Source organism: Onychostoma macrolepis, chromosome 05 (genome assembly GCF_012432095.1).
Source record: "Onychostoma macrolepis isolate SWU-2019 chromosome 05, ASM1243209v1, whole genome shotgun sequence".
In the NCBI taxonomy this organism is placed as follows: Eukaryota; Metazoa; Chordata; class Actinopteri; order Cypriniformes; family Cyprinidae; genus Onychostoma; species Onychostoma macrolepis.
The window spans coordinates 8,770,216-8,798,150 of NC_081159.1; the positions used below are offsets into that span (position 1 = coordinate 8,770,216).

The following is a 27,935-nucleotide window of genomic DNA, read 5'->3' on the forward strand; positions in this document are numbered from 1 at the left end:
CATTAAATGAAAAATACATCAAAGACGACCACGAACTCTTCAGCAGCTGGAAACCTATATCAGGCAAGAATGGGACCAAATTCCAACACCAAAACTCCAGAAACTCATAACCTTGATGCCCAGATGTCTTCAAACTGTTTTGAAAAGAAGAGGAGATGCTACACCATGGTAATCATGCCCCCGTCCCAACTATTTTGAGACCTGTAGCAGGCATCAAATTTGAAATGAGCTAATTTTGTGCATAAAATTGTAAAATTTCTCAGTTTAAACATTTGTTATGTTATCTATGTTCTATTGTGAATAAAATATTGGCTCATGTGACTTGAAAGTATTTTATTTTTCATTTTAGTCAAATTTAAAAAACGTCCCAACATTTCCGGAATTCGGGTTGTATCTCTCATGGTGCACAAACAAAATTCACAGCTGGGCAACAACATCATCCATACACAAACAAATTGCTTAACCAGAGCCATTATAGAGGCACTATCACACTGCAGTGTTATTTGTGACTGAGCGTTACATGGCTGCAAAAGTAAGACAGAGGTTGATGACTGAATGCAGTCTCTGTGCCAACATTATGAAGTGTGTGAATTTAGTCAAATACATACAAAATGCTTGCCAAGGTGCCGAGAGTACCATGATGCATGTGTGGCCATTCCTCTGCTTGTAAACAAGCCACAGCGCATCCGGATTCTACATCAAAATGCTGGCTCCTGTGTCAGCAGCACCACATGCATACATCGTGAAAACATGTCGAAGACTGACACAGAAGAGAAGAAATTGTTGAATAAAGTCGATATTTTTTTCTTTGCACAAAAAATATTCTCGTAGTTTCATAACATTATGGTTGAACCACTGTCTATTTTATCGATGTCCTTGAATGTGGTAGTTGTGTTGCTGTCTATGCAGGGTCAGAAAGCTCTTAGATTTCATCAAAAATATCTTAATTTGTGTTCTGAAGATGAACAAAGGTCTTATGGGTTTGGTACGACATGAGGGTGAGTAATTAATGACAGAAGTTTCATTTTTGGGTGAATTACCCGTATAAATACATAATGATGTGGAAATTATTTGGGTTGTTTCATTGGAGGAAACAAGGAAAATACTAATGGTGTAAAAACAGCTTAAACCAACAAAGACTTATTTTTAAACTGTATTTTAGAGCAGGGTTGGGGTCAAGAAATTACAATAGCTGGTTTTTAACTCAGGTCATCCTCATTAGCAAACAAACAATAAAATTATCCATTACTACTGTTCCTTGGTTTCTGGCCAAGAAAGTAGTCTTCAATTTCAAACTCTCAAGCCTTTTAGATTGACAGTGGCACAAGTTTTATAGGTCCATAAAAATGCAGTTGGAGTGCAAATGTGCAGGTGTTTAATGTAGGCTACTGATCAGAGGGCAGAGGAGGAATCACTCACTGGTCGGCACACTATGACCCTGCAGTCATATGCAGTACCTCATTCATTCAAACCATCTATTGATCCTTCTGTGAACGGATCTCTCTGAGCACCTCTACTTCCTGCTCACTCAAGTGTTATGGAGGGCAGTTTGATTAATGCGATGGTGAATGTACTCGGGGAAAGCCCCCTATTCTGTCCATCTTTCATTTTGGCTGATGAGAAATCATCTCTGATCACAGATTTGACCGGTTTTAGTCAGATTAATTATAAATGTCTTTCATTTCCTATAATGCTGAACGCTGTGCTGTAGATGGCTGTCAAGGGCAGAGATGTGTCATTCATCAGACCCACAGTTTATGTGTCAGCATTTTCCCCCTAAGCTTTTTTCCACCACAGACAGTTTCAGATATATTGTTCAGTGCTGCAAAGAAGGATTCCCCCTTCCATTTCTTTATTATTTATCTTTTTGTTCTGCAATAATCTGTGCATCATGTTACATTTCTACTAAAAAAGTCAGAGACCACATTGGAAATCTGGGTTCCCTTTCAGTCGGTCACTACGAGTCACGTCGGTGACCGACGAATTGAGATCTCGCAAGAGAGACCAATCCACTTCGAGTGTAACTAAACAAGCCAATGGACACTGGCATGTGGATTCCGCATCTGGCTGCCACACCCTGCAGCATGGGTATAAGAGGCAGCAGGTGCACCACATTAATTCATCCTTTCGCTTCGGAGCCGAGCGGTGGTGCATCACTACTGCTCTCTACTTCGGTGTTGCAGAGAAAATGAGCGAGTGCGGGCGTTACGGCGACAGCAGCGGTGGTCTCGCGACTTCAACAAAGATCGTGCAGACAGCCACACCAGGAGTGTGCGGTGGCCAGCTCCCCTGCGTGCTTCAACACTAAAAGTGCAATTTCTCTAAAAGAGCAACATGGGTGATCGCGTCTTTTTAAAGATGTCTTATCACCCGTGCGTTTCTGGGTGTGGTCGTTTCCTGGCGCCTCAGGACGGTCACGATCGCTGCCTCACATGTCTGGGCATTAAGCACGCTGAGGAAGCTTTCGTGGATGGTGCATGTTCTTCTTGTGGGGACATGACCATCTCGGAGTTGCGTAATAGACTCTGCTATGTCAAACATGGTGGAGTCCCTCTGCCTCTGCCGCGATCCAGCGTTCGTCTCGGCATCCGGGGCGGCGCTGCGTCCGGTGGAGTCAGAGGTGATTTGAGGATCATGGTGAGGGCTTCCCCAAAGAGAGTTCCTCACCCCTCAAGCACTTTGCAGCCGGTGGAGCTGCCGTTGTAGCGGGCTGGGCCCTCTGCAGGACAGAGGGCACCACTCTTTCCTTCGGTGCCCCCTCTGATGACCAGATGTTGATCGCTGCATCGGAGGGCGAGCCTTCTTTCTCCGGGGATGACGACTCGGCTGCGTTGCCCTCTTCGGGTGTGGTAGCGTTTTCCGAGTTACTGCAGGTCCACCAGGCCAAAGCCCTGAAAGACCTGCACGAGGGTGGCCACGACCTGGCGGTTCTACATGAACTGCGTGCTGCGACAGACCTTGCGCTTCGAGCGACGAAGGTGACTGCACAGTCTCTGGGTCGTGTGATGTCCATGTTAGTGGTCCAGGAGCGCCATCTCTGGCTGTGTCTAGTTGACATGAAGGAGCAGGAGAAGGTACAGTTCCTGAATGCTCCCGTGTCACAGACCAGCCTTTTCGGCGACGCTGTCGAGAGCTTTGCCCAGCAGTTCTCGGCAGCGCAGAAGCAGACTGAGGCGATCAAACACATCATGCGCCGGAGGAAACATGCTGCTTCCACCCCGGTTGCAGCCCCTTAGCCTGCTCATCCTAACCCTAACCCACCCCACGCAGCCGCAGCAGCCTTCCACCAAGCAGCGTCGTGGAGCTGGTCGCAGGCAGGATGCCCAGCCCATCCAGGCCCCCGCCAAACATGGAGGTAAGCACGAGTGCAAGCAACCCTGAGACAGGCAACCCAGAGATGGAGGAGACTGCTCATCAGGAGATGGTGACTGCACCACTCCCTCTCCCGGAGGAGGGCCGGGTGGAGAATCTTTTGTTTTGTTTTGTTTTTGTTACCAGCGGTACCCAAAACTTCAATGAATGAGCAGTTTCCTCAGTCTCTGGGTCTCAAGAGGAGGAGAGTGGTGAACCGTGCATCACGGGAGGCAGCAGTGGGTTGCCCAAGAGCACCCCTCCTGCCCATTCGTGGAACCAGGTAAGGGCTGTTGCACTCGAGTCCCCGCTTCAGGGCGTCACATGCCGGGCTGTCACAGGCCCTGGAGTGCCCCTGGAGCTGGTATCCAGGCATGCTGTGGTATTCACGGATGCCTCGGCCACCGGCTGGGGAGCCACGTACAACGGGCACGCGGTGTCAGGGGTATGGACGGGTCCCCAACTGCGTTGGCATATCAACTGCCTCGAGTTGCTGGCAGTACGCCTTGCCCTGAGGGACATTCTGGTCCGTATGGACAACACTGCAACTGTTGCATACATCAACCGGCAAGGCGGTTTACACTCCCGTCGCATGTCGTAACTCGCCCGCTACCTCCTCCTTTGGAGTCAGAAGCATCTGAGGTCCCTTTGTGCCATCCACATTCCAGGAGTGTTCAATCAGGCAGCCGACGAGCTGTCTCGAACGGCACTTCCAGGAGAGTGGAGACTCCATCCCCAGGCAGCCCAGCTGATTTGGAGACGATTCGGAGTTGCTCAGGTGGACCTGTTTGCATCTCCAGAAACCACCCACTGCCAGTGATTCTACTCCCTAACCGAGGCAACGCTCGGCACTGATGCACTGTCACACAGCTGGTCCTGGGGCCTGCGCAAATATGCGTTCCCCCAGTGAGCCTGCTAGCACAGACACTGTGCGAGATCAGGGAGGACGAGGAACAGGTCCTGTTAGCGGCTCCATATTGGCCCAAGTGGACCTGGTTCCCAGAACTCATGCTCCTCGCGACAGCCCCTCCCTGGCCGATTCCTCTGAGGAAGTTTCTGCTTTCTCAGAGACGAGGCACCCTCTGGCACCCTAGGTGATCTAGGTTCTAGGTGATCTACCCCAGGAGGTAGCACTCACTATCGCTTCAGCACGAGCACCGTCTACAAGACGGGCCTATGCGCTGAAGTGGAACCTGTTCGTCGAATGGTGTTCCTCTCACCGTGAGGACCCCCGGAGATGTTCAATCAGAGGCGTGCTGTCCTTCTTGCAGCAAGGGCTGGAGCGTAGGCTGTCCCCCTCCACCCTTAAGGTTTACGTTGCTGCTATTTCCGCCCACCACGACCCCATAGAAGGGAGGTCGGTGGGGCAGCACGATCTGGTCGTCAGGTTCCTTAGGGGGGCCAGGAGGTTAAATCCTCCTAGGCCTCTCTCCCTACCCTCTTAGGATTTGGCATTGGCGCTGACAGCCCTACAAGCTGCCCCCTTCGACCCTTTGCAGTTAGTCGAGTTAAAGTTTCTCTCTATGAAAACCCTACTCCTGACTGCATTGCCCTCGATCAAGAGGGTGGGAGACCTGCAGTCATTTTTGGTCGACGAATCGTGCCTTGAGTTGGGCCGGCTGACTCCAGTGCAACACTGAGACCACGGCCCGGCTACGTGCCCAAGGTTCAGACCGCTCCCTTCAGGGACCAGGTGGTGAACCTGCAAGCGCTGCCCCTGGAGGAGGCAGACCCAGCCCTAGCTTTGCTCTGTCCTGTACGCGCACTGCGACAGTACATGGATAGAACTCAGAGCTTTAGGACCTCTGATGTCCATTGGCTTGTTTAGTTACACTCGAAGTGGATAGGTCTCTCTGGAGAGATCCCAATTTGTCGGTCACCGACGTGACGTCTCCGTTCCCTCCTTCAGGGAACGAGGGTTACATACGTAACTGAGACGTTTTATTTATTTTTATTTTTCATTAGAAAATTGGAAATAAAGTTTTAAGATTTTGAAAAATAAAACAAAGAAGCACTATGATGTGAACTGAATAAGAAATATTTAAGATTCTGCACAATAATTTGTGATTTGATCATAATATGAATCTTTGTATAGATGGTCAGTTGTTCTTCCACTGAAGATCATGTTGCTCTTTGGATCATCTCAGATCATGCTGTAGAACATGATCGTCAGATTGTACACAAAATTGTGGAGAGCAGAGCGAGTGCTGAGGTCAGAAAAGAGGAAAGACTACTAAGACATTCTGAAGTTCTTAAATTGACATTCTGAAATGAATCCTGAATCCTAAACATTTTTATTTGTGGTTTCAGTTGTTATGCTGTATTTCTTAAAGGGTCATGAATCCCCTAACTAGTGTTGGGCCATATGGTAATTTTTTTATATCGTCATATCGCCAGCCTGTGAGATCGCCGATACACGATATTATCGTGCATGGGTGGGTGGGGGCAAGAGAGAGACTCTCTGTACTTATCATAGGCTATTTCATAACTATTTGGTGATTTTAAACCACGCGTGCGTGAGACAGATTGAGCCTGGAAGCACCAATAACAGAAATAATATACTTTCAAACATACTGAAAAACTAACGTTAAATATAAAAATATTTAAAACAGCTAGTTCATATATTCGGATACAGCAGTCATACATCGCTACCATGCATCCTACTGTGACAAGTTTGCCGCATCGGCGCGGAAGTTATCAGTCTAAAAATCAGTCAAGGAGAAAATCAAAAGTAGATTTATTTTAAAGACCAACAGTTTAACACTAAATATGGTCATAAATGAACACGTTAAAGATAAAAGTGTTTTCAGGTAAGTTCATATTTTTGGAGTAAAGTTAAATGAAACGGATACATCAGTCATACAGCGCTCCAGACCGTGCACCCCATGACGAGCCCTGTTTTAGACTGATAACTTATTAACTTCATATTTTTTATAATAACAATGAGGAAGAATAAGCATCATTGTTTTTTGTTAATGTGCTGTAAAGAAAAATAAATGCTGCCGGTGCAGTTTCGTCATGTTCATTCATAGCTCATAGCTGTTCAAGAAGATGTCTCTTTTTGCACTCTTTTAAAACATCTTTTAGACATCAATTTTGATGTGGGCTTAGTTTTAGAGTCCATTTTTAAAACATTTCCAATCGCGTTTGTACCGAACCTTAAGGATAACATATTGATACTAACACCCAAAAAACTTAAATTTTGATTTCATGGGACCTTTAACTGAGAGAAACGTTAATGGATCAAAGGAGAATGTTTGTTTTTGCTTTGTAATAAGAGTTCGGTCAAAGTCCCTTTAAGGCCTTAGGGTATTCTATAGTCTTTGGTTCGGTACAAACGCGATTCATTCACAGCTCCGTGACACAACCAGTCAAAAGGCTTATATAAACGCCGCAGAATAAGCCTAAAACTGGCGCGAGAACTAACCAGTGCTGAAACAGGGGGTTTCATGACCCTGTGATGTGAGTTTCATGAGTCTGTGATGTGTTTATGTGGTATGAATGATGTGCATGCATTGTGTTTGATATTCACATCAGGTCCCCTTTGGCTTTTATTCCTTTATCCTGAAGTAAAGACATGAAAATAAACTGTCTTCCTTCAGCTATCTCTAATGGTGCACCAACATAATTCACAGCTGGGCATCAACATCCAGAGGCGAACAGATTGCTTAACCAGAGCCATTATCTAGACTAGAGTCACTGACTCCTCTTGAATTTGAATGCAGTTTATTGTATTATTTAGATGAATGACTCAGTGGTTGAACGAACATTAGGATTGGCTTTTGGGGTGGATGAATAGGAAAATAACACCCCGTCTTGGTATCGCTGCATCTCCTGAATGAAGGGATGCATTTCAGTGGTATATAAAGACAGTGAATGTGAATGCAAATTGGTTATTAGATCTAATGCCTGTGGAGATTTGCATCAAGAGGTTTGCTTAACTGAAGCTTTGTTTTCATGTGTGTGTGTATTTATTATTTTTTTGGATGCATGCGGACAGTGACAGTGCTGAGCGTGCAGCATGCTGTGATACAGATCTACAGGAGCATGTTTGATTACCGTAATAAATGTCTCAGCACTGATCTAATGACATTACAGAGGCTTCCCTCAGAGACTGATAGATTATGATGGGCATTGAGAGTTACACACTGCAGAGGTGTTGAATGGGGATTCCCTTTCAGCGAGCTGATGTAACTGAAATGACTGCTTATGGAGCCGTCGTTTGCCACTGCTAACATGCCCACACCAACACTCTTCTCACTTGTATCATGTACTCCAGTCTGGAGATGAGTGTGTTGATATAGATACCTGTACTGCAAAAGGCTTTAAAGCGACATTTCCCCCCAAAATGAAAATTCTTTCATCATTTACTCACATGTTGTTCCAAACCTCTATACTTTTCTTTGATCTGTGGAATGTAAAAGAAGAATGTTCAGAAGAATACAGTTTCAAATCCCATTGACTTTTTCATTAATATTATTACTGTAATATAAAAGTGAATAGTGACCATGGGCTTCCAAAAATGACAAAACATACCATAAAACTTTCATATGTGACTTTATACACATAATAATCGCATCATTTGCATCTAAATATTTTCTTGATGAATTTGATCAAGATACAGTGTTATGACATTTTCCATTTCAGTTTGTTTTCAATGCAAATGCTTATTTATTAATGGAAAAAAAGCTTATAAATGTTGCTTCTCATTTATTTGTAAAGAATAATGCCATATTTTTATATTAAACCACATACCTTCTTCAGTTTATCAGATCTGCATGCTAAGTGTGGTATTTTGCTAGATATTATGCTATGCTTCTTCATGTCTCAGAATACTATAATAGTTCCTGATCCACTGCAGATAGAGCAGGTCAGGTGACGTGCAGGGCTCTGTGCAGATTTTCCACCGAACACACAGTGACATCTAGTGCTCTCTTTTAGGAACTGTACTATATTATACTGCAAACTAATTGAGTCAAATGTCAGGATGTTGCTTTGGCTATTTCAGGAGCCAGTCACTTAGACACATCCCTTTGTGTATTAACATTGTGGAATATTACATTCACACACTTTCAGTGTTATAATATGCTCTGTACAGTAGTTGTTCTCTCTGTTGAGTCTTGTTATTTTGTCAGGGTATATAATGAGGCTCTGTTATGTTGATTATTACTCATTAGTGTATTTGTTTGTTGATGGTTGTGCTCACTGTATTCAGACTGCCCTTGGCTTCACACAGCACACTCATCCTCTCTAACTTTAGTGCTTGAGCCAATAAGGGCTGACAGTTAAGGTCACATGACCCAAGACGCTTTGCCTCCACTCTTTCAGACCCATTTATACACACCATAGACAACTACTCCATGAGAAAGAAAAAGCCCTACAGCGAGAGAAAGAGGCTAGATAATGAATATGTGCATATGAGCAACAGTATATGTTTGTCGAAAATAACAATTTTTTTGCATCATCTCATTCTGAGACTGTTATATAACTAGATGATGTAGGATTTTAAGTAGTTACCAGAAGGGCTGTGTAGAATTTGGAACTGAGTGGAGAATGCAAATTCAGTTCCAGATCATTTTTTTTCAGTAAATTTTTATCTTTCTTTTGCAGTATTTTTAAAAGGGTTTCCTAAGTACTATAAACTGGTCTAATTTTGTAGAAAAACAAAAAACAAAAAAACTTTATGTACCAAAGTTTCTCTTGAAAAACAGTCAGATGTATTGTGGATTTTTGTTGTTTTTACAGGGACCAGTGATCCATATGTCAAGTTTAAGATAGCAGGGAAGGAGGTTTTCCGCAGCAAAACGATCCACAAGAACCTGAACCCAGTATGGGATGAGAAAGTCAGTCTGCTGGTGGAGAGTTTGAGAGAGCCACTCTACGTGAAGGTAAATGATTGAAAATGTCATCAGAGTGCTTTGTTCCAGTCTTTAAATTGACTTTTAATGGCTGCTTAGTCGTTAGTGATTATTTAATGTTTTTTAATTTAATGGAATGTGTTTTAACTAATGGAATTGTAAAGAGTCGGTCTAATCAAAAACTATAGAATACCCTCTCTTAAAGAGACTTTGGTCTAATGTATGCTGGCTTTACAGTCAGTACAATTTGTCGTGTGAAATGACATGCCTTACTGTTGGGTGTTTTCCTTCCTCTACAGGTCTTTGACTATGACTTTGGGCTGCAGGATGACTTTATGGGCTCTGCATATCTCTATTTAGAGTCCCTGGAGCACCAAAGGTCTTCTGATGCTTTGTGACACATTGATGAATCTGAAACACAATCTCAAGTGTCGTAATATCAATTAATTTACTTTGACACTGCTGCCCCCTAGTGTTTTGTTTTTTTATATATATGTGACTCTGGACCACAAAACCAGTCTTAAGTCTCTGGGGTATATTTGTAGCAATAGCCAAAAATACATTGTATGGGTCAAAATTATGCATTTTTCTTTTATGACAAAAATCATTAGGATATTAAGTAAAGATCATGTTCCATGAAGATATTTTGTAAATTTATTACCGTAAATGTATCAAAACCTAATTTTTGATTAGTAATATGCATTGCTAAGAACTTCATTTGGACAACTTTAAAGGTGATTTTCTCAATATTTAGATTTTTTTGCACCCTCAGATTCCAGATTTTCAAATAGTTGTATCTCGGCCAAATATTGTCCGATCCTAACAAACCATACATCAATGGAAAGCTTATTTATTCAGCTTTTGAAATAATTGACACTTAAGACTGGTTTTGTGGTCCAGGGTCAAATATATATATGTACAAACACACGAATGCTGTTGTAAGAAATGACTGAAATGACTCCAGTCAATGACTTTGGTTTTGGTAATGATTTTGGTTGTTCATGCTGTTGGTTCTCTCTCCCTTTTAGGACATTGGATGTGACCCTTGACCTCAAAGATCCCCACTATCCCAACCATGACCTGGGTTCACTGGAACTGGCAGTCACACTTGTTCCAAAAGAGGGAGACTTCAGGGAAGCAGTGAGTTTTTTTAATTAATTTATTTTTTTTATTATGCCTCTGTTTTTCAAGCTGATGTGTTTGAACTGAACTGTGAATATGAAGTGGAGGTGTGAGATGTGATGCCAATTGTGTGTACAATTGTGATTTCATACAAATATATAAAAACTCAATGAACTGTACATTTGATACTCTAAAGTATCAAGAACATTTACACTTATACAGCTATTACAGATTCCAAACAAGTACATCATGGCAAAACCTTGGAAATGTATTGGCCAAGAGGTGTGGGAACGCTGAATCTAATTACTTTTTTTCTTTTTCTTTTTTTTTTTGTGCTTTCTTTGATTTACACTTAAAAGTTAAAAAATGTTGAACAGTAGTATAGGGTTTTATATGGCTTCGTATATTATGTCACCCATCTTACTGCAGTACAGAAAATTCCAAATGCATTCTCTGGGCTGGATGAACCAGTGTCTGATTTTTTTTTTTTTTTTGGCATACATCAAAGAGAAATCTGTTGTCTAAAGAATATTTTCAGGATTGGCATGCAGAATTTCAATGAGAGGAAAATTCCAGTTCAGTTCAGTCCAGTTATCCATTAGTCAGCTAGTGTGCCCTAGCAAACACACCCTCACTTTACTTGAAGTGTTATGCAGTCATATGTCACATTTTTGCATTCAGTAATGCTCAGGACGAAAGAGAAATTATTGCTCAGCATGTATAAAGCATTCCTGGAAAATTTAACTAAGCACAAAGTGTACCATGGGCAGTATGTTGGAACGCAAACAGGATAACAAGGGCGCTGTAAGTTTATAGGGGAAATAATGGGGTTTTACGCAGAACTACAAGATATAGACTTTTTAAAAAGTCCCTTAATAAACAACATATACTTGCTGTATGATCCAGTCACTTATAACACTTATAACATTACAGATGTGTGAGCGTGCCTGTGTATCTTTTTGTTAGTGAACTAACAAAGCTTTGAATGACAACATTTTCTTTGTTTGTGGTTATTTAGTGATTTTATTAGCTTATAATGGCTGCCCCCACCCCCAACCATAGCTTCCCCGGGCTGCCTCCTTATGACCCCTTGACTCTTCTGAACAGTATCCAGACAGGATGTCAGGTTCACCTCTAACACCCTGTTAGAGAGGGCAAGGGGTGGCTTTATAATGCTTTGTCTCATTCACAGACCATGCTTATGAGAAGGAGCTGGAAACGATCCAGTAAGGTAATAACAGCATGTCCCACCTGATCCTTGCCTTCTGCAGTTCTCTGCTCAGACTGAAGGGGGCCGTGATCCCCAGCCCTTTTTCTTTTTTCCCTCACTTACCTTTTTTGTTTCAGTCGTGAAATCGCCTTTTGCTGACTTTATTTTCTATGTGCTGCAATATACAGGGTAAGAAACACTGCCATCTAGTGTACAAATAAGAAAATGGACCTTTGTCAAGTGCCTGGCACCAATTTGTCCTGCCTTTCAGGCTGAAATTAGCAATCAGTTCCAGATACAATTTCAGGGCCGCCAGAGTTTCCTTTGTGTATTGCAGCAATTGAACGAGAAAATAAAGCATACTCTGTTCTTGTCATCTTCATATTGCATCGACTGCACGGTGCATGTGCTGCAGTGTTCTGTCAGGAGATTTTGCACTTTATTGTTGTAGTCAAACAGGATGTGATCAGAGCAACCACTTATATAACTTGGCTATTTTGCATATGTAAAGCTATGTGTACACAAACTTATTTTCTTAACATGAAAATGATTCATATTTGGCCTAATTTGAAACATAATTATTTTATGTTATTTTATTTTATTTTATTTTATGGTATTGTAGTATTTTGGTGGGTCTGTGCACAATATCTTTTTTTTTATTTTTTTATTATTATTATTTAATTATTATTTTTATTTAACAAATTTATTGCTGTTCATTTCAATGCTTTATCCATCCATCCAGGTGACAATGTTGGCATCTGGGACAGGAATAACATACTACTCTCTTTGTCTCTGGTTCATGCATGCATGTGTACAGCAGACCTCTCTGTTGTTTACTAAGTGAAAGTCCTAGTTTCAATGGTAATTTGTGGTCTTCATGCGGAGTCCCAGTTTAAGACATTTCTAACATGCAACCTAGTTGCATTGATTTGTGCTACTCAAGAGAACAAAATGCACAGCTCTCAGTTGCATGTCCCAGCAGAGGTCAAGTAACTCCTGTTTTGTTTTGGCTAATGTTGGAGCCCAACTTTCAGAGAGGCCCAGAAACATGAAAGTGGCTCTCCAGCATGTGGATAAGGACGTCCTGCTGAAAGGCTTACCCCACCCAAGCCTTTGAAGCTCCAAAGTGGGCCATGTTGGCTGGGTCTCGGGAATACTGTAACAGCGCTACGATAACTACTTTTACATCGCTCGCGGTGCACACTTGGGTGTTTCTTCTATTTATACTCCCTATATCTGTTTCATTTCCAAAATACTGTAAACGATGAGCTCTGTAGATGCAAATCAAGCGGGATTTGTAATTGATACATCTCCTAAATTAAAACTTCTGCTATGATATATAAATATAAAGAAAACTTCACCCTGAAGTGCATGGAAGAACAAAATTAATGCCAACACAGCTGTTAGCCATAATTATACTTACTTCCAGTTCTACTTTCTTAATCTACTTCATTGTTTTATACTTTCATCTCTTTTAATCATCATTTCACTGAGGAAGTGCAGCCTTCTTTGGTCACGAGCTGCTTATTACTGGTCGGCATCATGGCCAAAGATCACATTAGAGCTCTGAATGCTCATGTAAAAAGAGTCATTTTACAGTGTACAGTCAGAGTATCACACTAATATCTGTAGAGAATGTCATTAGCTGCCTGCTTTTAACATCAAAGCTGTGTGTTTTTTTTTTCAGAGCAGGTTTGCTCAGAGTTTAATGAATATGCATTTTAAACAAGAAACACATTAATAAGGACTCCAAATTAAGCACAGAGATATCTATTAAAATAGTTTGTTTCAGACCGCAGTTTTCTGCTACTAACAGACTGCATTTGTCTGCAGGCTTTGGAGTCATTGGGAGCATCTCAGGTTATAATTCACCCCAACATTAAAAAAAAAGAAAAAAAAAGTATTTATGTGCAGTATGAGAGATTGCCTAATTAGCTATATATATATATATATATATATTATGTTACAGTACAGTACAGACATTTTAATGTTACAGTATTTTCAGTTGTAGTAATATTTCGCACTATTAGTGTTTTTACTGCATTTTTGATCAAATAAATGCAGCAGAGATGTCTTTCAGAAAGATTAAAAATCTTGCCAACCCCAAAATTTTGCACAGTAGTGTATATTCATGTTTTACTCATGGAAAGATACCGTTGACACACTGTTGTCTGTGTTTGTCTGTGTCTTTGCAGTGCCGTCACTCTCTGTGTGTATGTTGTCCTTGTCTTCCATGTTACTGCAACTTGTTGCTGCACTGTCTTCGCATCACATTTTTGACCACAAACACATTGTCTGCAATTCAGCTTTAACTTCACTGACTTTCTCTTCACATTGGATTGTCTCTTGCCTGACGTGAGTGTGTATATGGGTGTGTGTTTTTGTCACTTTGCAGTATCAGAGTCTGAGGTTATCAGACGTTCACAGAAAGGCTCAGCTGTGGAGAGGCATTGTTAGCATCAGTCTCATCGAGGCCCGTGACCTCCAGCCTATGGATGCTAATGGCCTTAGTGACCCTTATGTCAAATTCAGAATGGGACATCAAAAGTACAAAAGTAAGGTATGGTCTGCGTGAGCTTTATTCAAGTTACTTTTTCATTTGGGACTTTTTCTTTCACGTAAGGTAAATTCTGATCAAGTGTGCTTCTTTCCTTCTATGCAGACAATACCAAAAACACTAAACCCCCAGTGGAGAGAGCAGTTTGACTTCCACCTGTATGATGAACAGGGCGGTTTCATTGATATCACCATCTGGGACAAAGATGCAGGGAAAAAAGATGACTTTATGGGCAGGTTGGTCATGCACTTGACTTTTTTGTGTTGTTCGCACTCTCTCATTAACATTTACGTTGCATTTTCATTTAGCCATTTAGCAGACACTTTAATCCAAAGCGATTTACAAATGAGGACAATAGGAACAATCTTAAACAACAAAAGAGCAATAATATGTACAGTCTAATATGTATAGTCTTAAGCAGTACACATAGCAAGATTTTTTTAATATAATAAATAGTATAATAAAAAGAAGAATAAAATAATAATAATAAAAGAATAAAGAATACTAGTGTTAGAGGGTCAGTTTTTTTTATAATAAATAAAAAGAAAACAAGTAGAGAAGGCTAGTGTTAGAGGGCTCAATTTTATTATTAATCATAATTCCTGTAGCTTTTTGGCAACATGAGAATACGCTATTCACTACAGTTATAGGTTGTGAATATGATATTCACTACTGTTATATCATTGTGCAGTACAGGCTTTCCCAACCTGTGTCACTAGGTCTACTTGTTTATAAAGCAATCACCAAGTAGGCCACAAGATGACTTAAATGATTTAAAATAAGACAAAAAAAAAGTTTATACATATAAATCTCTATATATATAAATGTTTTGAAAAATCTTTGAAATTTCTGAAATTTTTGCCATTTGTGAAAATGGCAAATAAAAATGGCATAAAAAAAAAAAAAAATGGCAAAGTCACATAAATTCATTATTGAACACTAAAAAATATTCAGTTCTTGAATCTTATGATATAATATAATTTAATATAATATTTAAATATCTTGGGGGTCTTTTAAATATTGTTTTGGATAATTGAGGCCTAGGAGTCAAAAAGGTTGATAACCACTATCTAATAGATTTATAGAGTAAAAACCGTTACGACAGTACATTGAACAAATAAAATTTTAGTTTTTCCTTGTAAAAAGTCACCATTCCATTGGCATTCAGAAGTGCTTGTGATCAAAATGACATTATACAAGAAATGGAGAATGTGCAATATTCTCAATCAATTTAATGGCAATCACTAAAATCACTCCTAGAGATGAAATGGTATGTGAATTGATACATTAACAAAAACCAAAGTCTTTATATAGAGTTTTTAGGTTTTAATTTTAAAAGTGTACATACTGTATGTTTCATAGCCAGTAACTGATGCAAAATAAACCCTGACAGTGTGTTAAGAACCTCAAAGCAAAGCTGCTTTCCAAATAAATACATACATACAAAATATATATGTATTTTTATTAGAGACAACACAGTGATGTGAGATACAATTTACCTGTCACTTATATATATATATATATATATATATATAATTTGACTGCAAAATGCTGTCATTGACCAATCACAAGTATAATACTGTTAAATAACAGGTTTGCTGTACGGTATGTTGCTGCTAAAGTCATTCATTCTTCAAACTGTCCTCTCATAGACAGTTCCTGTGTGTGTGAGAGAGGGAGAAAGAGGGAGAGAGTTTGAGAATCGCAGAGTCTGACAAAACCCCATTAGGAGTGATTGACAGTAGAGTTAATGGCTGTGCGATGTGGGAATGAGGCAGCGGAGTTTACTTAGTTTCCTGTCTGTCCCCTACACCAGTCCTCCTGTTCATAGAGGTGGCATGTCAAAATCAGTCTGGTGGCATTCTTGTAATTGGCTATTTCCCTCCGTTAAACGCTCATCTACTTGAGTCCTCTCTGACCATGAGTTGTCCAGCCTGCCCCAGCGCTGTTCTCCACATTAGTTACTCCATTCAGGATCAATTGAATTGCTTTCAGTACCTGCATGATGTTCCTGTAGAGAAGAACACATTGTCACAGTGGGAACATGTGGAGGAATATTACAGAGTATTTGCTGGGAACAAACTGTATTCTAGTGCAATTGTTCAGCCGTTTTCTCTCTTGTGGTTTCTTTCTTCCTCGTGCACTTTTTGTTGTTACTAGGGGGAAGTTACTTCTGATTTTTTTTTAAAGATATTTGAATGTAACAGGATTGCTTTACCTATTATTAAGAGTAATCACATTAAAATAGTCTCATTTACAGTTCCAACATGATTTTATGCTGATATACACTACGTGAATTATTATTGTCACTATTATTATTATTATTATTATTATTAGTGGTAGTAGTAGTAGTAGTATGCTGAAAACTGTTGTGCTGCTTATTACGTTTGTGGAACCTGTTCTAAATGTTTTCAGGATTCTTTAACAAACAGAAAGCTGAAAAGAGAATTGTTTATTTGAAATAGATTTAATTTAAATTTAGCCCAATTTAATCTGTTCCTGCTGAGAAAAAGTATTAATTTTGTTCAATAATTAAATGAATGGATAAATAAATAATACGTACAATTCCAGGAAATGAGCAAATTATTTACTACAAATCTCTTAGAATCAATACATAATGCAGATCTTTTATCAAAACAGCCAAAAGTCATATTAAAATATTCAAACAAACTAATTTAATAACTGATCATACATATTTATGAGCAAAGCTGTGTTGTGGCAACCAGCTGCTTCCTCGACCAAAAAACCTGTCATGTCCACTACACATTTTGGTGTAATTATCACCGATAAACTTCACATTTACAGAGTGTTTGAGTTTGTTGTGCTGACATTTTTAACACTACCAACTTAGTATAGTTGTCTACAGAGGAGATGAGAGTCAGTGAGGAGCTTAAGATCAAATAAGAGATGTGTGATTTCCAATCAAAGTGTAATTTTGTCAAATTATCCTAAAAGTTTTAAAATAACTTTAAATTGTGTGTTTAAGATACATAAAATCCAAGCAATAAATTTAGCCTCAGCATAAAAAAGAAGGTGGACATTTTATAAGAGAAATGTATTTTCCATTAATGTTATTTCCATCACAAAATGAAGGTTTTGAGTTGTGGTGGAAATTACATTTGTTTATGGCAGTGTTTAAGGAATTTAATTTTTAAATGTCCACAGGGTCAGAAGTGCCCGCAGTTAAAGAAACACCCATTTCTTTTGTTTAGGTTTCTTTTTCTCTATTCTCCTGTGTCTTTCTCTTGTCATACACGTGATATCCTGTAAGACAACATGATAATGATGATGGTGTTGTGTGTGTGTCAGGTGCCAGGTGGACCTCTCTGTTCTCTCAAAGGAGTGCACACACAGACTGGACCTGCCTCTGGAGGAGGGTGAGGGCGCACTGGTGCTGCTGGTCACTCTCACAGCCTCGGCTGCAGTCTCCATCGCTGACCTGTCCGTCAACGTACTGGACGACCCACATGAGAGGAAGGAGATTCTCCACAGATATGTAAGGCCAAACTCTCATATTCAAAACACTTTGAGTGCACTTAAAATATTAGACATAGAAATGATCATTAGCACAGTATAATACAGTGAGAGTTAGGGATAGAAAATATCATTACTTAGTATAAAACAGTAGCCAATGGAAACTCCCTTGTCTTCACCTGACAATACAAATTCCTTTTGCTTAGTTTTTAAAAAATACAACCTGAAAATGCAGGTTGGGTGTGAACAGACCTTTCTTTGGTAGCAAAGACTCTTTTTTTTTTTTCACCAAAAACCAGGGACATGATTCAGGAAAGATGAATTCTTAAAATTCTTCTTAACTGCTATTTTCTTATTTTCCACCTTAAGAATAAAGTTAAGAACTTTTTTAAACCTTAAAGAATCTGAATTTCTAAAAAGAATGTTCATAAAAAAATCCAGAAAATTCCTAAAAAATTTGCGTAAATAGGAAAACTTTCAACCTGTCTTAAATCCCAGAAGTAAGATGATTCAGTAACACTTTACTTAAAGCCTTTATGTATAATGCATTATAAAAGTAGTTTTAATGCATTAATTATGCCTTGTAATGCACCTTATAATGCATTATACAATCTCATGAATAATTGTAACCACAGTTAATACATTATAACACTTATCAATTCTTTGTTACAATATGCATTTTAAATTCAGTTAGAATTATTTATGACAAAATATAATATATGAATATTTGTGAAAATTATGAATAATTGTAATGCATTATACCCTTTAATAACCCTTTACAATGCATTATACATAAAAGCTTTAAGTAAAGTGTTACTGATGATTCATTTATTGGGATGTTTTAAATATTAAGCATCTCAACATAATACTTGCAAAATTTAATATATTTTGCTATTAGGGATGTGCTAGAATACTCTGAAGTGACACCAGTGTTCGATAACAATTGGTCATGATTATGCGTGACATGACTTTTTGGTGAAATGGGGTATTACAAAATTTTGGTAGCATAAACAGGACTTCTAAAAGACAACCTTTGAGGTGATTTCCATTGAGCTGTTGACTGAATCTTTGACGAGAACCGTCAATTAATGTCACTGTAGAGTCATCTAAGAAGCGTTTCAAAGCAACAACACATCTCTCAGCCCATCAACTGTAGTGTTCTGATAAAGTACCGTGTTGAAATGTTCTCTCTCAGTATATATGTGCCTCATATGCATAGACGGATCTGTATTGCGTCTCAGTTGGCGCCGGGTTCTCAGACCTGGCAGAACCTCAGCGATATGACCTCCTTTTGAAAAGCGCTCAACCTCTGGGGGCCAGAGATTGGTTCAGGCCTGCAGAGAGAGAAGGATCGGGCCTCCCCGCTCTCTGAGGAAAGGGAGAGAGGAGCTGATTGGGATAGAGAGCTGTGAAGGAGAGCAGTAGCAGGGGGCTGTGACAGGCTCTTTTCAGGCAGGGTGTGCTCTTGAAAGGCCCGGGCTGAAAGGAGCCCAGTGTCCCTATGCGGAGGCCTTTGGCCCATCATGGCCCCGAGGCCCTCCAGTCCTCACTCTAGCACAATGCGCTCAGCCTCTCGCTTTGTCTTTAGCCTGTTAACCCTTCGTTCGCCGCTATTTGCGGCTCTCTGACACCTCTTTACATGCCAATAGTGAGGGACAGGGCTGAAACAAAAGGGCCACTTTTTGTTCACACTCGATACAGCTGCTCTCGGGGGTAACGTGACAGAAGAAGCTCTTGAATCGCGACTGTTTTAAGAGCCCCAACATGTTTAGGTTTGCTTCCCAGCGTGTTTCGCTAACCTGGTTCTTGGCGAAACACATGTTTGTGCGCAATACTTTGCTCTAATTGAAGTGGAAAGTCATGCTGGAGGTGTGTTTGATCTTCGGTTAAGTACCGGTGGAAAACACTCCATAGGCCAAACGGCGGACAGGTGACCTACATAACCGTGCGTATAACGGGTTCGCGCCGTCGTGCTCTCCGACGCCACCTTGTCACCCCACGTCCACTAGGGGGAGCTGTTGGACCAGAATTGAAAGGAGAAATTTGCTTCTGACAAGAAAGGGGGGAAAGATGGGGTACTGGTCGCTGAGATGGGAGGGGCTGGTGTGCAAAATGAAAAGAAAAGCTATTTCACCTTGCACAACACCAGTCTTTTTTTTTCTAGTGGTAAAGGATAGATGTTCCACTCCCTCGTTCCCCACCTGCTCCCCCACCTTGTACTATGCATCCAGGCATTCATTAGCACCCTAGCCTGCAGTCAGATAGGGACAGATATGCTCAAGAGAAGATGGGGGGCTAAATGGAGGATGGGACACTGGATTCCAAAAAAAAGGACATTAATTTGTCCCTGCTATTAGCATATTCCCGGTTCCCTTCTTGACACCCGTTCACAGAAGGGAATTTAATAAAGATGCACCTTATCAAGCGTGGCAGATAACAGAAAGTGCCGGTGTTAGTGCTGCACAATACGCCTTAAACAGATTAGCTCAGGCAAGGTGGTGGTCCACTCATATGCAAGATAGACAGGGCCAGTGCGAGAGTGTGGGCTTCCAACATTTGTATGATCAGCTGACTGATAACTGAATTGTGGCGACTAGTTATCAATGCTCTGTGTTAAAGTGCTAGGAGGCTGCTGATGTCTTCCAAACAAATAAAGTGTTTAAGAGCAGGAGGTTTGGGGGGTGGGCTGGGTGGCTGAGGTATAGAGATGCTGTGAAACTGCAGATGCTCCCAATTTAAACTGTGGATGTCCTCACTTGCCGGGGATGGGGGTTTTGGAGGGGGTGGGGGGTGGGGGGTAGCACAGAATGCAATTAAGTCTTTTAATGCAGCATTGCACCAGCCTCAGATACATCATTAAAGTGGAGGAGGCATATCAGATGACTTTCAGCGCTTTGCATATAGGGTGTGTGGGCCCGGGAGCCTTGTCAAGGTGTGTTAATGGCAGAGAATGAAGATATCTATTGTCGTCTACCTGTCATTCAGCACGCCACGTCACATCTCCAGCTCTTTCATTTACTTCACAAGCATTACAACATGCAAGTTTTTCATTTATGTACACATATCTGCTTAAAGTTGAATTGGCTTTATTTTTCTGTGTGCGCACAATAAATATGTATAAGACTGGTAAAAACTAGTTAGACTTTACAGTAAGGTTGTGTGTTCAATTAATTAAGGCAATAGTTAAAAATGAACAATACGTGTACAGCATTGTACAGAATGCATTTATTTATTTACCTACATAAAACTAGTAATTGATGAGCTAACAGCAATATTATAGTAACAATAGTAATAATAATAATGATCACGGTAATAATAGTAATGCATTTTTACATTTAATAAATTCCTAAACTAATAATAAATGTATTCATGTTCATTAATTTATAAAAAATATTCATTGACATGTATTTACAATGAACACTAGTAAAATAGAAATAATAATAATAGAAATCATTTTAAATTTATTCATTAAGTCACATTAATAAATGTGAATGAATGAGTAACTATATAACTATAAATATAAGCCTTTGTGTTTCAGAAACATCTTAGTGCTTAAATCTCTTTTCTATTCATAGATTTCCATTTAATCACGTTCTTTTAGTCCTCGATTTAAAAAAAAAAAAAATGAAAAAGATAAGCCTCAAATACGATTGCATCTTTTTCGGAGCTCACGGATCTCAGTCTTTAAGCAGTTATTTCTCAATATTCCCAGAGAGGAAGACTGTATCTGCGCTTCACAGCTGTTGTTGTAAGCAGAGCGAAATTATGCATTTTAATAGTAGCCGGGCGTGTGCGGGCGACTCGTGTGTAATGGACGTTAATGGGCATCAGGGCCAGGGTGACCTCTGCTGAAGTGGAGGCGCACAGTTCCTCTCTGGCCCTGTCACTCGCTTCCAAATCAAAATGTGAACAAGAACAGCAATGTGTGTGTGTAAGGACGGGAAGTAGGAGGAAAAGAGTGAGAGAGCAGCAAAAGAGGGAGGCAGGGAAGAGGGGGGTGGAAGCTGTTAGCATTCCATTTTTATTATGACATTTCACAGTCATCCGATTTAATGTCCCCTGACCGGATTGTCCGGCTGGAGACGGTGGGCTTGAAATGTTATTTAGAGCATTGATAAAAGGTGAGCGCCTGCGAGATGACAGCGAGTCATAAGGCTCCGCGCGGTGACATTCATTTTCTCCACAACAGAGATGGAATAAGACGTCACGGTGACAAGCTGTCACTCAAGACACAGCCCCGCCATCTCACCCCTCCCCTTCTCTCCCTTTTCGGTCCCTACTGTCTGGTTGGGGGTTAGAAGGGGCTCTATGTGTGTGTGTGTGTGTGCGCAAGTGTTTATGCACTACCCCTTTCCTGTAATGGGACTAAACCGCTCTCCTCCTCAGAGTACCATATGAGTTGGCCTTGCCTTGCCAGCCCCAAAGCCGAGGGGGGTGGGAAAATATATTCTTCAGCCTTTCATTAAAAAAATAAAGAGGCCTCATCTCCTGAGCTTTTCAATCTCCTTGCCTGTCTTTTGAGGGGTCTGAAAAGCCAGCACCCTTTGCAAATCTGAAATTCCTCTGCTATGGAAATGCACCAGCTCCCTACCCAAAAAATCTGCCACTTTTCTTCAAGGCTATTTATAATCATAAATAAGAAGCCCTTGATATCTACTGAGAAATCATGTATTGAATGTATGTGTAAAAATAAATTTCCCCCCTCAATCATCACTTGATTTTTTTCCCCCTCTCCACTCGTTTGCTATCAGAGGATTTTCAACAATAATATCGTTCGTAACAGGCAAAGCCAGTCCGAGTGTATAATGAATTAAGTCTGCAGCCTGGCCCCGACTTGAGAAATTCAAATTATAATTATTCCTCTGGGTATGTGTAGGGCTTATTGCCAAAAAGAGAATTAAAGTGAGGTCTCCAGTGCTTTTGACGGCACACCAGTGAGATTGTGTCATCTCTATCAGTCCAGCTCTATTCACTCGCATTTCAAAGTGTCCGTCTGGAAAATGTCACAAGTTTCTTCAACTTTTACTGCTGTTCATATAGAGGGCAGAGATGTACAGACATATTTAATTTAATTTAATGGACAACTTTCCATTACTGTGCATTTATTAGACACGGAAAGTCTGAGGTTCTCTGAGGTTGCTCTTTTATAGCTCAAGAGACTTCTAAGCTTTGTTTCCCTTTTAACTTTCAACTTTAAGATATTTGTTAGAATAATCGTTATGAAATATAATTCTATTTTAGAAAAATTAGATATTAGATAATTTTTTTTGTTGTTGTTGTTGTTGAGATTCTTTTTCTTTCTCAGAAGAAAAATCCTAAACAAAAGTCTGTTTGCTCTCTATTTCATCTGTTTACCATTTTTTATATATTTAATTACTATATGCGCGTTTTTACTATTCTTTTTTATTTGACAAAACTGTACACGCAATAAAATGTGGAGAAAAACGAGTCGGGGGAGAGAGAGATTGCTCATGCTGTGACCACACAGTTAGTGTGTGATGCCTAGTTTGTTTCATGGCTAAATGTCAGCCCCTTTAATGCTACAAAAGACACACAAAGGAACTGTAATGGAGTATTATGGTCTCTCAATGAGAGGCTTTTATCAGTATGAGCGTAATTGACTCGCTCATAAATCATGCTTAAGTGTCTTTGCTGATGCACTTGTCTTTGAGCAGTTTTTCCACCTCCCGAAGATTTACAGTTTTAGTGGCGTCTCTATTTTCTGTTTTTCTTTTCGTTTAATTGCTCACATAGTTATCTAAAACTGAAAGAAATTCGCTTTCGGAGGAATATGGATGTGAGTATAGACACATGCACTCTGAAAGTGAATTGACATAATTCAGGTTTGACATTTGTTTTATTTTATTCATTTGTTTTCCTCTTCTCACTCATGTGAAATAGCATATTTTACTTTTTATAAGCATTTGTATTTTATATTATATGCATCTGTATTTGTTCTAGATCATGTGCAAGGATTAATCTTGGCTTCTTAAACAGGTTTATAAAGTTTCAACTGTGACTGATTTAAAACAATGCAGTATTCCTGTATCGCACATCTAGACAAATTGCTGGTTGATTGTTTTTTGTTTCATATTTATATAATTTTATTTCAGTAAGTAGTGCATTTCTAAAGCTTACAAAGTATATACAGAAAGTATTTAAACGCTAACGCTAATGTTTCATATTTATTTCATATAGTACAAAGTGTCATTTAATGTATTTTAATGATATATAGCACAAACACGTTTTTTAGCTGAAGTTAGGTCTAGCATAATTTGTTTGCAGATGCCTCTTTCTTTATTATTTTGTTATCGTATGCTGTGAAAATGATACATTTTAAAGTAATTTAAGTGTTCAAATGCTTCTTTGGACCACTGTACATTCTTAAGCTGTGTGGACATGGAGATTCTTATACTCGCAAATGCTTTTTTTCTACTTTGACCTCAACAGAGTCTACTCAGATCCTTTCACAATATTAAAGACGTGGGCATGGTGCAGGTGAAGGTGATCCGAGCAGAGGGGCTGATGGCAGCTGATGTTACAGGTAAGAAAAACCCTCCCACACACACATACAGTGATCCTGACATATGATTTGTCACTCTGTTTTCCGCAGTTGCTGATAAAGCCTATCATTTCCCTTGGAATGGTCAGCAGGAGGCTGATAATATTGCATTCTGCTCTGTGTTAATGGATCGTTGGCTTCTTAGATCACCGTGTCTCTTAAATTTATTTTTTTCTTGTGCGTCTGCTCTGGTTTCCATTAATTCTTACTTTTAATTAGGTCTGCAGTGGACAGGCCTAGTTTCTGGCACTATGAATTATCAAGTTGAAAAAAAGATTGGAGACGGTGCAGTGAGTTGATTCTTATTCAGAATCGGAGTGAGAAATTAACAAACACACTTACATGGTCATTTATTAATGCTACAGCAGAATTAAAATGCATCTAAATGTATTAGTTTTTGTTTTTTGTTCTTTTTCTGGCCGTTTTTCTTGAAACTGTGACCTCATTGCAACTGAATCAGCTTATGTGTGTTTTATTCAAATAAGATATTTCTTTGTGACTTGACATTGCTTAAAGGAACACACTGCCATTAGGGTTTGGGCTAAGTGTCATTTTTTAAAGAAATTAATACTTTTTTAAAGCAATGATGCATTAAACTTATAAAAAGTTGTAGTGTTACAAAAGATTTCTATTTCAAATAAATTCTGTTCTTTTACACTTTCTATTCATAAAGGAATCCTGAAAAAATGTATCACATTTCCACAGAAATAAATACTGCAACTGTTCAGCAACAATAATATCAATGATAAAAATAAGAAAATGTTTACTAAGCATCAGTATTAGACTGATTTTGAAGAATAATGTGACACTGAAAAATTGAGTAATGACTGTTGAAAATTTAGCGTTATTATATATTAAATATATTAAAATAGATAACGGTTATTTTAAATTGTAATATTATTTTATTTTTTTGTTTAACTATATTTTCAATCAAATATATGCAGGTGAGCATAAGAGACTTCTTAAAAAAAATCTTACCCCAAACTTTTAGTTCACCACAAAATAAAACAAAATAATTTATGCACCCTCATGTCGCTACATTTTTTTCTTTCACTGAACACTAAGGAGTTACAGTATCTAGAAAACAATCTTTCCAATGCCTGCCACATTTTTATTTTAGGGGGAAAAAAAGTAGCTTGAACATTCTACTTAGTATTTCTGTTTGTGTTAGACACTAAAAAGACATTCCACTTTGGAAAGCAATGATAATTAAACGATGACAGAATGTTCATTTTTAAGTGAATTATTTCTTTAAAAATTAAGAGTGTAATTTCTGCACCACTGACATCAAACAGAATCACAAATACAATGGTTCATCTCAAACACTCCAATTCATCTACCACTGGTCAGACAAACAGATAGCATTGAGTTTGGGACTATTAAAAATATTGAACATTAAAACATATTTGCTTTAAAGATTTTGCAGGCACCACCAGTCCTGATTTGACCACTTGTGTGGGAAACGAAGCTGAGAATTGCAGCACAAGAATATTAATCAAGGCTGCACAATCAGTTGCAGACAAGGTGTGAGGCGGCAGAAATAAACAGGAGCGACAAAGAGCGAAAAGACAGAGGGAGAGAGTGAGAGACAGAGAGAATTAGAGGCAGAGACGTAGAGGTCATTAGCACCGTCACTCTTAAGGTGGAGCATCTCGCGAGGTTCCTCTCCGCTAAGCGCTTTGCGTTTGCCGTCTCTCTAATCGCCTAATCGACGCCTTTAATTAAGACATGCTCAATGGCAGACCACCCCCCTCCCCTATCACACCCTTCAGCCTCCCCCTTCCCGCTCGCTGCACAGTTCTGCGATCGTCCCTTTACTCGCTCCTCTCCAGGGGTCCGGCCCACTACGTTGACCTCGTAGCTCGGTCTGGCGTTCCCAGGGGAACCGTGGCCTCCTCATGAGCTCTGATTTCACACTCCTCTCCCGCCACAAAGCGCCGGCGCACAAAGCTTTTCTAAGAGCCCCGGCTCGCTCACGGACTCACCGTCTCAATCGGCCCTGGCACCGAGGTGTCAGCCAACAAGGTTACGGGCCACAGAACAGTGCCTCCTCTAATAGAGAGCTCACTGGAGACAGGGAGAGTCCAGGAAAAGTGGAAGGCAAGGAGAGTGAACATAAAAGATAATGTGGCCAAGAGAAAAAGAAAAAGAGAGGGAAATCTTAGTTCTCTTTCTTGCATCACCGAATGTGGGTTTTTTGTCCCACCCCTCCTTTCTGTCTGTTTTTCATTGTAATTAATTGAGGCTTTTATCTGGAGTGCCTCCACTCCAGGCCAGCAGGATAAATGGTGACAGTGTGTAAAACCAACAGTATTTAGGGACAGGAGACTGCTTTCCTTCTGAATAGAGCCACTCAATACTTCACATAGATCTCTTTGGATGCAGGCATTACTCTGGCAGTCGGCAATTTCATTAACAATCAGTTTTCTAACAACAGTAGGGACTGTTCTGCCCTTGCTGCCATCAGTGTGTTTGTATATGATAATCCTATGGGCGGTTAAATGCTCCTCTCATGCAGGTACTTCTGCTTAACACCGTTCCTGCATTTAATTTAAAACGCCTTCCAGACCTGAAAAATGTAATTACCGTTTTGTACGTCAGCTTGCCGCACGCTCATCAAATTGCAGCCGGAATGAGGTTGAACTCATCTCGCCGGTCTGTGAGGATTTGCCCAGAATTAACCCACAGATAGTGTCTACTCGGCCACACCTGGGGAGTCAAAGTTTCATTCAGTGCGAAGCGTGTAATTTGCTCAGACAGCTGCCTCACGAACACTTAGTAGTTTGTCGCCGAGGATGACCGAGTGTCACCGTGAGGATATTGAATAGGGTGGTACATTCCTGCCCCTATCAGTATACATTCATTTAAGTAGATGCAAATTATTTTTGAATGATGAAAATACTCACAATTACAGGACGTCATGGCAAATTAAGTATTTGTGTGAATATATTGTAAATGAGTGCTTGAAATCAGGAAGAAGATTTAATTATTTTAAAAAAATTAAATTTACAAACGCTTTTTTAACAAAATTTGAATCCATAATTTTATCTCCTAACTGAATATCTGGAACTTGTTTTGCTGATTTTTTTTTTCCCTAATACACCATGAAAATACACCTTTAAAGAAATTATACAATATACTGTACTGTTCGTACTGTTTTGTGTAAAATGACATTAGTCAACTTATTTTATTATATCAGACACATGATAGTGTAATCACTGCATTTAAATAAAAAAAAAAAGAATTAAGAATATATTCAGTCTGATCAATATACCCCTCAAATTGATATGCTTGGTGACAGCAAGGACTTTCTATTGATCACTGTGACATTTATTTTGCTTGTCAACTAAATATCTTTGCTTCTTTTATTCACATGCAGAAAAGTGAATTATTTTATACTGCATTTTAACTTTGCAGCACGTTATAAAATTACCATTATGGATGTTATTTTTTGCCCCAGCTTTTGAAATTGATGCTCTGCAACAAACAACAAAAGTGCTCCCAATTGTTTAGTTTAGAGATTTGTTTAATGATTAAAAAAGTTAGATCAAAGCTGATATGAAGAGTTTGTTGTTTAAGTTTTCGTTGAGAACAATATTCCTTTAAATTACGAACATTTATTTACATGTTTATATAATTAGCTGATTTCAAAGCATGTAGGACAGTGGATTATATAAATATGTCTCTAGAGTCAACATCTTATAATAATATATTTTGTGCATGACTTATAATATTCCATTGAACTTTAAAAAATATATTGATAAAAAGAATGATCAAAAGTGTCTCACTTCAAGACATTTT

General features: G+C 39.6%; 1 protein-coding gene across 8 annotated transcripts in view; it reads left to right on the top strand.

The window, feature by feature from the left end:
• The window catches only part of mctp1a (multiple C2 domains, transmembrane 1a), a 170,695-nt gene that overhangs the window by 85,944 nt on the left and 56,816 nt on the right, over positions 1–27,935 (top strand). For 6 of the 8 annotated variants that reach the window (XM_058775034.1, XM_058775031.1, XM_058775033.1 and 3 more), the window contains 8 exons: positions 9,097–9,239; positions 9,509–9,588; positions 10,238–10,349; positions 11,524–11,562; positions 13,937–14,101; positions 14,204–14,334; positions 17,408–17,594; positions 24,023–24,116. In XM_058775034.1, the coding sequence (XP_058631017.1) occupies positions 9,097–9,239; positions 9,509–9,588; positions 10,238–10,349; positions 11,524–11,562; positions 13,937–14,101; positions 14,204–14,334; positions 17,408–17,594; positions 24,023–24,116 (951 nt within the window). The remainder of the gene's footprint in view (positions 1–9,096; positions 9,240–9,508; positions 9,589–10,237; positions 10,350–11,523; positions 11,563–13,936; positions 14,102–14,203; positions 14,335–17,407; positions 17,595–24,022; positions 24,117–27,935) is intronic. The other 2 variants (XM_058775032.1, XM_058775036.1) reach the window with 1 other exon arrangement.